This window comes from Phoenix dactylifera, chromosome 15 (assembly GCF_051530095.1).
Source record: "Phoenix dactylifera cultivar Ajwa chromosome 15, Ajwa_hap1_PhDact_Kaust_v1.1, whole genome shotgun sequence".
Taxonomy (NCBI): domain Eukaryota; kingdom Viridiplantae; phylum Streptophyta; class Magnoliopsida; order Arecales; family Arecaceae; genus Phoenix; species Phoenix dactylifera.
Genome location: NC_143204.1, coordinates 22196504 through 22212563, shown reverse-complemented (window position 1 = coordinate 22212563; position 16060 = coordinate 22196504). Strand labels below are relative to the sequence as shown.

The following is a 16060-nucleotide window of genomic DNA, read 5'->3' as shown; positions in this document are numbered from 1 at the left end:
CCAAAGCAGTCTATAGTCATTTTTGATTGCCAACGAGATCCTAGAACCGAATGGACCAGCCTCCAAATTGAGTCTGAGAATGAACAGTTTAACAGTAAGTGACCAATGTTTCGAATCCATAGTGGGCAATTAAAAGCTCGCACCAAAGAGCCAGGCAATGAGCCTGTAAAAAGGAAGTCACGAAGACAGACAGGACTATTCCCGGCGATGAGGAAGCACCACTATTATGGCGATAGGCGCAGGTTTGAGAGGATAAATCCTTGAACCAGCAGAAGAGTATAAAGATGTGCTTGCATGGACATACCACTGTCTTACTAGAAAACGTATTCTTTTTTTTTTCTATTATTTGCAAGCAAAAATCAGATGTGGAAGGTAAGGTTGATTAGATAGCAGCGTCCGATGATTCGAGTCGGTCCGCTCTGACCTATCAGGTAGTAACATCCAGATGTTCAGATCTGGATAGTCTAACAAGTCAACTCAAAAATAAGAGCCAGATCATAACATAGATAGCACAATAAAAATTGATGATGGTGATGATAAAATTCAAACGTGCCTAGTAAGTACCATGGTAGGAGAGGTCAGGCACGCCGCCGGATGACTATGAATCGTGACTCTTCGTTAAAGCTGACCAAAAGTCACCGAGATGGTCCTTACCAAGCCCAATAATGCTAGGAAGAGACAATCTAGGTAGAGAGAGAAATGTCAGAGAGAGAGAGAGAGAGAAGACTCTCTTGGGAGAGCCCGTCCCTCTCCTTTTCTTCTAGGATCAAGGGGCGGCGCGGCCACCAAGGTGGCCTGCTCTAGTGGCAGCGTCGCAGGAGGTCCTTGGTCGTGGTCATTGCCGGCAGATGCGGCCACTGTGACGGTGGCCAAAGAAAGAAACTCGTCTCGGGTGTGGGTCCACTAGAAGAAGATGGGAAGATGAAGAGGGAGGCCGGCGGAAGAGGTGGGGTTGCCGGCATGGTGGCCGCGGCCCATGCTGTGCGACGGCGCCCTGCGGCAAGGCTGCCGGCGACAACGAAACCTAGAAGAAGCCAAAATATGGCACCCCTGTTTCGGAAGGTAATACGGCGATTTGCCTGGCCAAATCAAAGGAAAATCACTGCTAGAAGACCGGAAGAAGAAGAAGAGAGTCGGAATGGCTTCGGTCCTACCTCAGTCCGGCGATGTTTCCGGCGCAGAATCAAGGGAGAAACTCAAAAACAAAAGTCACAATCAAAGGAGGATAACTCGGCGATTCTGGTTGTGGAAATCAAAGGAGGATAAGGGGAGTTAAATAAAGGAAGTCCTCGAGTTCTAGCCGGTGTTGGGATAACTCAAAATCGGTAGCAATTCTTGACGATTCTGGTGGTGGAAATCAAAGGAGGAGAAGGGAAGTTAAATAGAGGAAGTCCTGACCGGAGTTTTCTTCCTCCTCCCTATTGCGTGCAACATGGCTCGCTTTGATCTGGGCCTTGGCCTCTCGGGCCGGCCCATTAGCCCAAGTACAATTTTGGGCTATTACAATTCACATACTTCATAAAGAATTCAAGATTGCCCTGTCTTCTCCTATTAACTAGAATGCAAGTCTGGAGCCTTGGATGTTTGATTTTGTTGTACGTATTCGTGAATTTTATTATTAAGAGCACAAACTACATCAACAGATAGCAATGCTCATGTGTTGATAAGTGAACATTCCTAGAATGACCTTGTGCCCTGCCCTTCATTTGCTCCTTCCATATCCTTGCTGAATTCACTCATTGCAAGTTGATCATCTTTACCATTCATTCAATTTGTCATACGGCTTATACATCATTCAAATTTCCATTGCCATTCAAGAAAGGGGGGCATGGCTTTTATCATCAATTTTCTTTCAAGAGTTGTGATGGGATCTGGTGCGTTAGTGCCGGTATGATTACACCCAATCTTCTTTCAAGAGTTAAGCTATGCTGAATGTAGGGATACCAATGGCCAAAGATGGACCTAATTTGATTATAATTGCGATAAAACAAAATTACCACAATTTTCAAGCTATTTATTTTGGATGGACCAAAAACTGACATGTCGACTTAATTATCGGATGTTTTTTAATTAAAAAATAGGAATTACTTTAGTGGAAAGCCAGTGCTTGTAGTGGAACTGCTTTAGTTGAAAAATGGTGCTAGCCTTTGAGTATCTACTATAATGTGAGCTTCACGATTATCTTCTTGTAGATATTGGAAAACAAAATGTTTGCCTCAGATGATGTTGCTACAGTGGAAATAAATAATGGAGGTTCCAAGACCAGACATGCAACTTAGAGAGAGAGAGAGAGAGCAGAAAAAAAAAAGTAGGCCTCAAATACCTTTTGTTCAAGGCGTTACATAACTAGTGTGACAGATAACCAACACTTCAACCATGATCATACGCACAATAATTCAAAAATTCGACAACATCTTATCAAGATCCATACCTAGAATTTTATACATGCAATGGGGCATAGAGATTTGATTATACGCACCCAAACCACGATGGTTGCACCGATCTCATTTAGATTGTTCGAACGTCCAAATTTGCAGCTTGGCGTCGTAATTTTTCTTGCCCCTAGTTTTTCTAACCTTCATCATGAAGTTTAGAACATGGTCCTAAATAATGACATTTTTGACAATTTCAGGGCATCATCAATGTGCCACCTAATATATAGGACCACAAGCAAACCAACATGGAGGACCACAAATTAAAATAACATCCCTCAAAGAGAAAATCCTATGGTAACGAAGCCTAAATTATTAGAGGTCCAAAGATTTGGATTGCCAAAGGAGGGTCTGCTGTGCGCGTGCAAAGCTGACCCCCAAGCCTTAGGGGGCCAAAAAAAGGTCTAAAAAGTGGAAGAATGTTACCTCTTTAGCTCTTCCCCCCCCCCTCATCAGCACGTAGGGAATTAAGCCTGTGCAATGATCATTATTATTGTTAATGCTTGCCTTTGGACGTGATTGTGTCCCATGATACATGTTAGGCTAAGAGAACCTTTCTCCTTCCCCAAGATAAAAAGAGTGCACCTTTGTGAAAGCCAAGGAGGAGCCATCTCCTGCTCCTCTCACGTGTAATACACCGTGTACGAGTTACCTCATTGCACTTTATCTTTTTCTTCCTTTGGATGATTAATTGGAGCCAAGGGCGTTTTATATATGCTTAGGTTAAGTGTTTAAGACGTTTTATCTTTCCCCCTGTTGTTTTACCCCATGAACATCCAAATTTACTTGCTAAGTTTGTGCAATGTAAATATATTTGTTTCTTTGTTGTGATTTGCATAAAGTTTTCTCGAGGGCATGATATTTAATATTCTTAGGATAATTCTTTAGTACATATTGGGAGTTAAATATATCCAATGATAGGATCTTAACAAAAACTTCCAAAGATAATAGAAAAAGAGGAAATAAAGTTCAATGAGAGGTAGCGAGTAGTAATTTTCTAACTAAATAGTGATTGGACACCTGACCATCCTATGGAGTGCAAAAAAAAATTGCTTCTTTACTTATACTTTTTTTTTTCCATCTACCACTTCTCTTTTTTTTTTTCTTTTTTTTTTTTTGCAAGGACTATTAGCAAAGCCTTATTATTTGAAATATTATGTTGGGATGTGAAATATCTTGAGAAAAATGTAGTTTATGCTGCTCACCCTAGACTTGACCTCTCTCTCTCTAATATATATATATATATATATATATATTATAAGCAGGGTTGAACAATTCTTTTTCTATTAGTTAGTTGAGACAAGGTTGAGTGTAATTTGCACTAGCTGGTAGGAATGGTCACATATATTAATAGTAGCTACTAGCCAACCACTTGATTGGGAACTAGTGACCCGATCAACCCTCCTTTGGGTGGGCCACTTTCTAAAATGGTACCAATAGCCTTATAAGATTAGATTAGCCGGTCAACCTAATCACATTGATCTATGAGTACAAGTTGGTACAATCCCAAGACCCACTAAATAAGATAACAAAAAATAATAAATACCAAGCAGGCATAAAATATAAAAATTTAACATTGTTTCAGTACCCAAACCTGACTACACTCATCAGGTGAGCAAGAGATCTATTATAATATTCAAAGTGCAGTGCTTCTTACAAGTATTCATGGAGAGATAATAGTCCAGAGATTAATACAAGAAAGACTAGTACAAGTGAAGGCCATGTCCATAAACATTTCATGAAAAAAGTATACCATCGAGCGACCACCGAGATGTTTATACTGGTGATAAATCATGGGGAAAAAAAATCCTTCTCTCTCTCTTCTACTTATCCTTGCTATGTTCTATTTCTCTTCTTCAGTGTTTTTCTTTTTATTTTTTTTCTCTCTTTATGTGCTCACAGCCAGACGCCCACGTTAATTCATTGTTCTGCTTTCTTCCCTTGGTCCAAGTCCAAGTCAGACCAAGGACTTGCCTAAGAAACCAAAGGACTTCATTAGTTCACACCCACGTTAACTCATTGTTTTGCTTTCTTCCCTTAGTCCAAGTCCAAGTTAGACTAAGGACTTGCCTAAGAAACCAAGGGACTTCATTAGTTGGCCTTCACTGAGGCCGATTCCCTGTGGGTAAAAGGAAACCACTTTTCTAACACAAATGGCTCCAACCTCAAGCTGATTACTAGAAGCAATTTAGCTTGCCAATGATCTCTTGTTGTTTGCGTAGCTAGCCAAAATATATTATTTGGATTTTTTAATTCTATATAAATACTTAAGATTTTTCTAATGCATAATCGATTGAAACTAAACAAACGCCCGCACGAATTCTCACGTACTCTTCATTTAAGCTCTGATGTTCTTGTCATGTTAAGAATTCAAATCAAATCACAAGCACCACAATCAGCCCATGGTCAGCCTTAATAAATCCGTGTTGCAGTGTCTCTTATTTCACATAAGTTATGGATCGAATTCGCTTTGATACTATTTATAATAATTTAGAATTTCATCTAAAAAAATTAATCAGAAAATATTATTTAAATTTTTTAATTTTATATAAGTATCTAAAATATTTTTATAAATAATTAATATGAGACTAAACAAATGTGCGCTAAGATATTCAGAGAGCTTGTAATTAGTACCGCTTTGTTCGGGTTTAGAAATATGATGCTACCATTGAAACGAGCACCAATCCTTCGTGCCTCCACCAGCGTTAGTTTACACTCGGGTGCTTGGTCCCGGTGTTTGACTCTCCTGTCCACATCTATCGAGATCTACCTGCTACCAAAATGGGTCCATGTCATAAGAGTGGGAAAGAATAACACCCCTATGAGCGCAAGAACCGCTCTCCATGGAAATCATTTTGTGGTTATGAGTTCGATATGACCCTTTTCATCATCACACATCAATTCAAGCCAAAAAAAATAATCACAATAAACTCAAAATTTGATTGAAAATAATATTCTTATTAAGATACCTCTCTCTCTCTCTATATATATATATATATATTCTTTGTAAAGGATGTAGGAAGGGCTACCCTATTCCATAGCCCAAAATTGCCTGCGAGCGTCACACTCTCGCCAACCCAGAGAAGGGAAAAGAAAAGCTAATTGCTTGCTCGCAAGGAGCTACGTTGGGCCCGAGAAAATATACTCGACCGAGACTGTGGGGTCTTCCTAAACCCCTATGGAATTAGATTGGAAAAGGGTTCATGTGCTCCCGTTTTGCAGCATAAAGCTGAACCCTGCTCTCGCTAAGTAGGCTTTAGGGCATCTGAACTTGGGCTCTCTTTGGTCACTTTCGCCTGTGTCTTTATTTGCATGTTGGGAAAGTGACTAGGAAGCTGCGGTTATGTCGAGTCATACATGCTTGTGTTACAAGCAACCTCCCTTTTCAAGTCTACCAGAGTGATTTGATTTTCTTTTTTTTTTCTGTTTTTTTTTAGGTATATCAGAGTGATCTTAATGATGTTGCTATTGACCTTTGATTTAAAAAGAAAGATATCTTGCTATACCTCCACCCTGATTGATTGATTGATGAATGAAGTGCAAGATATGGTCCTTGGAAATGTATATCCTATTTGTATACTATAAAAATAATTATTAGTTGCATTCAATTCTTTTTCTGATACCACAAGCTTCTAGCCCCATGACACAAAGTTGAGGTTTGGAGATTTTTCTTATATATTTATTAATACAATATTAATTTCAACTTATCTCATGAACATATTGCTAACTATATTGTATGCTATCCATGATAAACTAGTGCTGCTTTCTTTGTGGACCTTGAGTCCATGACCATCTATCTACTGGAATTTTAGGACATGTATCATAGAAGAAAGGCTGTTGATCCCACATATTGATTTTATTATTCTAATTGTGTGGAAAACAATTATCCTAGCTATTTAAGATTTTTTTCAAAAATATAAATATAATTCAGACATGTTATGCTCTTATTAATCCTGCATAAATCATTAGTGATCCTGCATAAAGATTTTATCATTGTAAGTGGAATTAATATAGCCTAGCTATTTAAATATTTTTTAAAAATATAAAATGGAAATTGGATATATTATGCTCTTATTGATCCTAGTTTGGCTTCTGCTTGTTTAGGGACTGAATCCATTCTTTTTTAAGGTAAATTCATCCATTGTTGGACTCTGTTTGCAGCCTTCCTCACTGTATGGTTATGGGTGCAAGGTAGAGCGAACAAATCAAGTATGGACCTCTCTCTCCTTTGCTAAACTCAACTTGTTTCTTGACTTTTAGCAGAGGGTCATGGTTTCAATAATGTCATTGTTCACAAATAATTTCTCAGCTGCCTCAAACCTTTAGCTCGTTATTTCAATAATTGATGCCCATTATTGTGCATCATACACAGAGAAAAGCCAAATGAATAATAACTTGAATTATAACACTACATTGTTCTTTATTCTGGTATGAATGCAATGGTTCTTTGTTACAACTCAGTTTTCCTAAAAATGCTTATATTTTTTTATGGATTGAAGACTGAATCTCAGCCAACAAAATAGAGTTTATAATTTGAAAAAAGTAAGAGTATGTTTGGACTATGTTGAAAATACTGAAAAGATGAAGGGGAGGTATATTACAATACGGCCGGGGAAAGATTAACAAATAATAGTTTATACTTTTATGAACTATTGTTTGGAAGAAACTTTGGTTATAATTTAGGATGTTTTGACTATGTGTGTTCTTTGCATGCGTCTTGCTAATATTTTCAAACTTTGATGTTAACGTCTCATGGTTAACATTTTATTATTCATAAGTCTAATCTTAGTAATATAATATAGTCATAAAACTATTGGAGAGACAAACCCCAGTATTAATTCTTTTACCAAATCTTTGTAATGGAGTCCTTAATTACGTACCCCCTTCCCTCCTTTAACATAAGATAAAACATTAGGAGAAATAACAAATATAGATTTTAAACTGGATAATATAAAGATAAACAGAGGGAACAACCAATAAGAAGATATGAAGAAACCTACATTTAGATTCAAAAGTAATGCATTAAGTGTACTAGTGCTTCCTACATTGAAATCCTGCTCGTCCTTGCTCATGGATAAGTATGTACCAAAGACAGGCAATAAGATGAGTTAGGAAGAAGCATTAGCAACAAACGTAGACTCATCGTATGAATTACCATGCAAACATGCAGAGGATAGCGTTGTTGAGGGATGATAAGGTATGTAGTTTAGGGGAAAAAAAGTAATAAAACATGCTTGCAAATCGATGTCGAAAGAAGGGGCTGGCCAACTTAGTGGAAATGATTCATGGTGGTTGTATTAGAAACTCGAGAAAATCTCATCTTAGTTAGATTTGGAGAGTTTTTGAGTGTCGAGGAAGGAGCTTGAATCTTCTATGGTCTCCGCTAGATGACCTCTCGGTGATCGGCCCTTGTGATGGTGGCGATGGACCACATATGATGGGGGCAATCCATAAAAATGCATGGTCCTCAATGTATCCACGGTTTGATTCCTAACAATTGAACCAATCACCATGCGCCCACCCTATTGTGGCGGCCCACAAGCTATGCAAGCACTTGGAAAAGGCTTTAATCACTTTTGTAGCCTAAAATTGCCTGTCGGACTCATCGGCTAAACAAAATAACATATAAAGGATAAATGTTATTGAGCATTACCATCTTTCTGTCCAACATGGCAGGAGGTGATTGGTGCAATTCATTAAAAGATTAGTATAATTCATGAGGATTAAATAATTCATATTACATGCAATCTAAATATATTATTATAACAATTTAGGGCTTCATCCAAAATAGCTAGCTAAAAAGTATTATTTAGGTTTTTCAGTATAAGTATCCAAATCTTCTTAGCGAATAATCGATGTGGGACTAAACACACGTCAGCACGGATTTTCACATACTCTTCTGTTTAAATCCTGACATTTTCGTCAGGCTAAGGATTCAAATCTATTTAAATCTAATCACATGCACTACAATAAATTCGTGATCAGCCTCTATTAATCTGTGCTGTAGTGTTTTTTAGTATACATAAACTATGGATTGAGTTCGTCCTGATATCAGTTGTAACAATTCAAAACTTCATCCAAAATGACCGGTTAAAAAGTATTACTTAAATTTTTTAACTTTACATAAATAATCAAATCAGTGGAACTAAATACGGATGGAATCACTGGATCTTGAAATATGTTATGCATGGTATGCAGACAATGCAAACTCAATTTTCACTCCAAACGAGTAATTGGATGGATGGTATAATGATGCTATAGAACACTTTGTCATGTACAAATCTTATAAACTATACAAAAAAAAAAAATGGGGCCCAGCGTCAGTCTCCAGGTAGCCCTCCGAGGCTGATTGGAGGAGATTTAATCCCAAGTCCAGCATGATAGAGGTGTTGAAAATTCACTAAAGCGCTCGGCAGGAGCTGACAGAGAGGATGTGGCATCGAGATCTCTGCGAGGGAAGGGATGGTTTGTGTTTGAGACAACGTTTCAACGACACCCACAAAAAAGACATCGGAATTAACGGCTTTTTTTTTTCCCCCCACCAACAATATTTTTTATCGTCATTTTTCTATTCTCCCCATGTCCCCACTCCCCTTCCTCTTCCCTTCCTCCTGGGTTTTATCACCCTCTCCTGTCCTGCCCCATGAACCATTTTGACTTGTGCTAAAGCGAAAGCTACGATGCGACAACCCCCACGAGAGAGAGAAAGAGAGCTGAGAGATTCTCCCAACGAGGAGAACACAGAGACAGTAAGAGGGCATTGTATTTGTTTTGTATCATGTTGCTGGCTTTTGCTTTACAAAGGTCAGCCACAATTCTCCCATACTCCCCACCCTTTCGATACGTGCCTCTCTGTGCGTGTGTTTGTGCATCAGACAATGGTGCAGCCTCTCCTTTTCTTTTTCTGTTTCCATCTTCCTCCCTCTCTCCCTTGGCTTGTTTTCTTGTCTTTTGATTTTTTTTACATGCAACCTTTACTTGTTTGTTGTTTTAAAAATAATACTTTTACCTTTAGTTGTGAAGTTATAAATATAGTTGCCAATATGCGCCTATGTATGTAGAAAGCAAGAGATGTCTTGGAACTAAGATCATTTCGGATGATTAAATAATATTCTATTATGCATCCTAGTCGAATTGCATGAGGATGCCTATGTGAATGACATCAAGTAGGCTAAATTATTTTCCAATAAGAAATGGATAAAAACAAAGCATAACTTATGTTCTCCCCTATGTTTCAGTTGAGTTGTACAAACTTAGTGGATGTTGCAAAATATGCTTATATGGTTTATAGATGCAGAAATCCAGCAGCAATGGCATAGGTGGAGAAGACTTAAGAATGCAACGGCAATCTTTTCCAATTGCTTTTGAAGTTAATTGACTGATACATGTAAAAAGAAAATAGACCGACTGTGCTCCATATCTTAATAACTCCCAGCCAATGAACCTTGATTGCAATGATCCTTCATGGATAAGTCCAAGAGAATTTGGTTGCATTGTTCGAAAAAGAAATGAGACGAGCAATTAAATTGTTATTTAAGACTATCTATACCGTTTTGTTTCTGTTTGAGTTTGAAAACCAATGGAATAGTAAGGAAGAAAAAATCTCACATTCTCCATTAATATAATAATTTAAATGTTACTACTCATAAGATCCCCATGGAACTCTACTATAAATAAATTATTAACTAAATATGTGAGTTAGTGAGTAACAGGCCTGTTGGAGCCTTTCTTTCCGTCGCTATTATCCTTTCGAACCAGATTCTGCTTCTACTATAGGGAATGATAAGGAGGATTAAAACATGCGATCAATTGAATTGTTTTCTTGTCTTTTTTTTGTTTAGTTATTCACATAGGAAGTTGTGATGTGATTCCTGGTGATAGAGGTCAATCTGCAGTAGTTTTTGCATGATTTGCCTTGATGATTCTTTTTTCTTCCCGCAATCTCCAATTAACATAAGCTTTAAGGAAGGATTAATTAAAGTTGAAGCACAATTTAAGCATCTTAAAGTGTGACAATGCCTCTAGTCAACTGTGTACAAAGATGCAACCATTTCAAAGTGCGGGGAAAAGAGTGCAGTGGCCATAAGCATTTGCAAGGAAGTTGGTGTTCACAAGTGCTGCGCGCATGGAGAAGAGCAAGTGTTTTAAGTCTATAAAAATAAAATAAATTTGGTGGATGTTCATGATAAATAAATACTTTCTTTGACAATTATTTTTCAATAATTGATCTTGGCACTAAACTATTAAATAATCCATGATTCAGATAAAATCCTGTTGAACAATTACCAACCTGTTTATTTATTAGAGTTCAGGGAATAATTGGAGATCTTATATTGTCTGATGGTGGTGGTGCCTATTTTCTTTTTGTGTTTCTTGCCTCTCCTTGCTCATAATTATTACATATAATGAAATGTTTAATATCTCTGATGGGCATTCTGTTTTCATAAGAATTTTAAGCTTACGCTCCTCTTTGTTCATTTTCCTTTCAAAGAATTACTTTTTGGAGTTATTATTATTTTTTTTAAATCCTTCAATCAAACATGTGTTAAAAAAAAAAAAAAATGTCATACATTTACAGACGAATAGCACAACTAATTGGGTGGCTTTTTTCGCGGCCCACTATTCTGAAGGTATTATCTTATCTTTGTGATTTCGTTGACTACACTCATTCTCACCGTGTGTGAGCCGCCATTATACCAAAAAAAATAAAAAAAAAATTATACCATTAGTGTGAAAGCATGAGAGATAATAATGTACAAAATAAATTTTACAATGGCATCATCATGTTATGAAGAAAATAAACCATATTAAAACATTGTTAGTTTAACATACCATCCCAATTCTTATGTGATAAAAATATGTGAACCCCAAGCTTCCACACCAGACAAGCGTAGCATAGAAAAAATATTATATTGCAAACTTAAAACTATAAAAAACTTATGAAAAGAACAAAAGAATAAACAAATAGAAAACTATTATTTTTGAAAGAGAAAGATTAATTTATTTTTGTATTCCCATGGCTGGTCAGTGTCAGCGGCCAGTCACATGCACTTCTCTGCCCGGGCCCCAAGGCCTAAGCAGACTCTCTCTCTCTCTCTCTCTCTCTCTCTCTCTACCTTTTTCTCCCTCCTAAGGCCTGAACCGACCCCTCTCTCTCTCTCTACTGTTTCTCTCTCCGCTGAGTAGTAGCCTTGGATTTCGGCTCTTCTATTTAGCTTTTCTTCCCCCCCGTCCGCATTCCTCACTGTCAACGCAAACAAAAAGAGCTCCTCACGAAGTTTCCTCCCTCTCTCTCTCTCTCTCTCTCTCGCCATTACAAAAGGGGGAGGACAGCTTAGTTCGCTTCTCTTTATCGCTTCCCGTGTGCCTCTGGACGCCTATCACACAAGGTGCATACTTGGGTCCTTCTCCATTGCTCGTTTCCTCTGTTCGCTGTGTGCAAACACTTGTTCTTTTGATCCAAAGAAGTGTTTTTGGTGTGACTGCTGGCTTCTGGGTGGTGAGTTGTGGTGGTTCAGAACTTGGTTTTTGGTTGGATTTTTGGTTTGTAGGAGGTTAAAATGGGCTGGAGATGAGAAGGATGTGATTTTTGACCCTCCCTTCTATATGTCTAGAAAAAGGATTTTTTTTTTCTCCATCCTTTTCTTTGACGCTTGTTCGGCTACTCATGGGCATTTTTAAGTGGAGAAGTGCTTGTTTTTGGGTAATGGGCTCTGGGATTTTTTTTTTTTTTTTTTAAAGCTTAGAGAATGATCTGGGAGAGTTTGGCAGAATGGGTCTTTAGTTGTGCTTTTGCTACTTGGTATTAGAGCTGTAACTTTTGCTCCTCTTACACTGTGAGAATGGTGTTTCTGGCTGATGGGAATTGGGGTTTTTATAATGAGAAGGTCTTTTGGATGGTCTCATGGGTTCCTTGAAGGATCTGGAATGTTGATAGTTTTTTTTTTCTTTTTTCCAATAGAGAAGGTTTCTATAAGAAAGTATGTTCGGCACTTCAGCATTGTTTGATGATTTATCTCAGTTTCGTATGTCAAGCATATGGTAATATGTTTAGGTTTATTGCTTAAAGATGTGATTTTGGATGGTCTTGGTGACCTATGTTTTATTCTCCAAAATTTTTGGAGCTTAATGTCAAAATTGGATTTTGATGATATTTTCTCTGATTTAGATTGTCATGTTGAGATTTCTGTGCAAAGAGGACAAGGCTAGAGTTTGAAAAGCATGGTTTTTTTTTTTTATTAACTTTGATATTCTTTGAGGTTTCTCCGTAAAAGTCATAAGAAGTTGAAGGAAAAATGTCTGCTTTTCTGGTATTTGTTTCGCTATTTGCTGAAACTATAGGTCAGGAATATTTTAAAGCTCTCATCATATGTTCCTTCTTTGTGGATGTCCAAGTGGTGTTTCTTAGCCTCGACAGTTTAGACTTTATCTCCCGGGGATTTAACCTAATGCTACTCTGGCTTCTTTGTGGGTATTTGTGGATTTATGCGTTCTGCTGTGAATAGTAAATTCGCAGCAGCTACTGGATTTTTATTGAATTTTCCAGTTTGGTTTGGAATTTGGATTTAATTCACTGCAGAACAGATGTTCTCTTGTTCCAAATCTAGTTATCATATCAATTTAATATTTTTTGCTGATCTCTCGATCTTAATTTTGTCCTCGAGACTAACAGATCACTGGCTCCCTCTTCTTCCTCTGCAGATCTTTCACCACAACTTCTAAAAGATGGAGCAAAACATGAGTCCTTTTTCAGGGAAAAGCAAGAAGAGAAAGGCTCCAGATGATGCTTATTTTGGCTGTGGCTTCTCCTTAGATGAGCTGAATCAAGACCTGCTCGAGAGGGTCCTTTCCTGGCTTCCTCCCTCGAGCTTCTTTCGCCTTCGTTCGGTGTGTAAAAGATGGAACTCTGTTGCAACCTCTGCATCATTTCAGCTTGCCTGCTCCCAGATACCCTTCAGAGACCCATGGTTTCTCATGGTCGATCAGGACCTAGACCGGTCTATTGTTTTCGACCCCGCCGAAGCTAACTGGAAAATTCTCAACCATCCAGCTTACCTCCAACAAAGACATGGTTGCAAGCCCATCCCCGTTGCATCATCCGGTGGTTTGGTCTGCTACCGCACCGAGTCCGGCGACCTAATTGTGTGCAATCCGGTCACCGGTGCCTGCCGCCAGCTCCCTCCGGCGGGCCAGGCCAGCGACAGCCAAACCCTCCATGCTATCACCATGTACTCCTCTCCAAAAGATCCAGCTTCCTATAGAATTGTACTCGTCTCGGGCGAATTCTCAGGCCTCTCTTTCAGGGTCTTCGACTCCGCCACAAACAGGTGGCAGCATGAACTTCCGCTGGTTCAGAAATCTGAGAATTCCTCGGAATCTAGCATGACCGGCGACGAGACGGTGTATTTTCTCAGCAAAGCTGGAGATGTCGTGGCCACCGACATGCAGAGGAGCCCATCTAAGCAATACTCATCAGTTCTGACTGTGGAAAATGGAGAAGAGGTGGTCTATTTCCTTAGCCAATCAGGGACTGTTGTGACCTGCAATCTTGCTCGGAAGACCTTCTCTGAGCACCCAAGATTGCTGCCAATCTTTTCCGAGTACTCCATCGACGTGGTCGAGTGCAACGGGGAGATGCTGGTTGTCGTTCTGTCGGAGTTCCTGGAGACCGCAAGCTTGAGAGTCTGGAAGTTCGACCGCTCCTGGCGGCAGGTTGCAGCAATGCCGCCATCGATGTCGCACGAATTCTACGGCAAGAAGGTCGACATAAACTGCATCGGCAGCGGGGATATGATCTTCATATGCATCAACGGTGACTGCAGCAGCTACGTCTTGTGTAATGTGGTGGCCGACGAGTGGAAAGAGCTGCCCAAGTGCTGTGTCAATGGCAAGGCCAAGGAGTTCATGTCTGCCTTCTCATTTGAGCCAAGGTTGGAGGCTTCTGTCTGTCTGAGTGTCTCATGAAGCTTGTCTGACTGTTTGCATCTTAGAGTTATAGTTTGAGATATTATTACAAGCTCTCATTTGTTGTTGTACAAGGGAAAAAAAGAAGGAAAAAAAAAAGAATCATCCATTGTGTATGTATGTTTCTGTGTTTGAGTAGGAATCGATCTTTCATTTCCAAGGGAGTGTTCGTGCTAGTAGAATCTCTTTAATGCCTTTTTTTTTCCAAGGAGGAAAAGGGAGCACTTGCTTTGGAAGGCAGCAGGGTTTTCCACCAAGGCATTGGCAGGTACAGTTTAAAGTCGTAAGTAGGATCAATGTGGGGATTTCCTCTGTCATTCCTCCTGGCAGTGCGGGAATTACTTGAGAAAGAGATGTCTCAATTGGCACTGAAAACTGAAAAGCGGCTGCGGATTGTGATGGCAGGCGCATTGTGCTGGTTGCTGGAGAACCTGCAGTGCGGAAATTATTAGGTGGACAAAAAATATTTGAGGGTTTTTGACCAGAAGTTGCTTCTGCTCTATGCCGCTCTTTTTTCTTTTTTTTTTTTTTTTATATGACAGATGCTTTTCTGGATGGAAATGTTCTTGATCCTTGCCATGCTAACGTAATAGTTCAAAAATTGTGCAACTTATAATCAGAATTTTTATAAATGATTTTTTGGAATTTGTTTTTTCTGTAAAATTATTTGTTCTAAATAATGGAGTTGGGTTTCACAAATTTGTGCATTTGATCTTTGAAACTTGTATAGTATTCATTAATTAGTTGTGCGAGCATGGCATATTGTGTATGCCAGCATGATTGGGACAGCAGTTGCATCCTGTTTGATGGCAAAAGAAAGTCTCATCGTCTTGGAAAAGAAGAAAAGAAAAGGATGGAAGTAGCAGTGAATTAAAATCAATATTAATTGTAAAGAAAAACTCCTCTTTTAACGGGAAACGTATATTGATGGATTTCCTTCCATCCTTTGATACCCATGGAATGCTGTTTTCTATGCTTTACTTATTCGACTTTAGTTTTCTTCGTGATTGGAACTCATCCAAACAAAGGCACTCCATACAAATATGTTTTTTTTAAATAAAAAAAAAATTCTCTCAATTTTTGCAGAGCCCATAGGCTATTTAAAAAGAGGACCAGCGTAGCCTTTGATTGATTACATCTCTTACTTATTGTCATATTAGGGAGAAAAATGCTAGGTTCTAGTTTGATTGTTGGAAAAAAAAAACAAACAAAAGGAAATTCACCAAAGGAAACAGAAAGATTTAGAGAAAAAGAAAATTAAAAATACTGTTTATTTTTTAAACAAAATTTTACGGTCATCTATTTCTCATTAAATTTGCTTTTCAATACAAAGAAACTGTCTGATAAATCCAATTTTTTTCTCACTTTCAGACAACCTAACAGAAGATAAATTTGCATGGGCGCACGTGAGTGCACGCACCTGCGCATGCTCAAAACTTAGCCCAAGCTGAACTCGATGAGGCCCATGTCAAGATGCAAGCTTGGGTCGTTCGTAGCTCATTCAAGTTGTCACGTCTCAGCTCCAAAGTATGGCATGACCATGCTACCGAGAAGTACGACCCACGATGACATGAAACAACATTACATTTAACTTTCAAATCCATATCAAATATAATAGAATAATTAAAAATGTAATTTTACTATCCATTAAGTACAACCAATAC

At 38.6% G+C, this 16060-nt stretch overlaps 1 protein-coding gene across 3 annotated transcripts; it reads left to right on the top strand.

Annotated features, from left to right (window-relative positions):
• Positions 1-11558: 11558 nt before the first annotated feature.
• On the top strand, positions 11559-15059 carry LOC103714860 (F-box only protein 13-like). 3 transcript variants are annotated; one of them, XM_039134332.3, is made up of 2 exons: positions 11559-11821; positions 13134-15059. In XM_039134332.3, exon 2 carries the CDS (start codon positions 13158-13160, stop codon positions 14394-14396), a length of 1239 nt encoding a protein of 412 aa, XP_038990260.3. In that variant the 5' UTR covers positions 11559-11821; positions 13134-13157; the 3' UTR covers positions 14397-15059. The 3 variants fall into 3 exon arrangements, with proteins under 3 accessions (XP_038990260.3, XP_038990261.3, XP_088567924.2); XM_039134333.3 differs by having other exon boundaries at positions 11679-11931; XM_088711798.2 differs by lacking the exon at positions 11559-11821 and adding an exon at positions 12794-12899 and having other exon boundaries at positions 13134-14556.
• The last annotated feature ends 1001 nt before the right edge of the window (positions 15060-16060 follow it).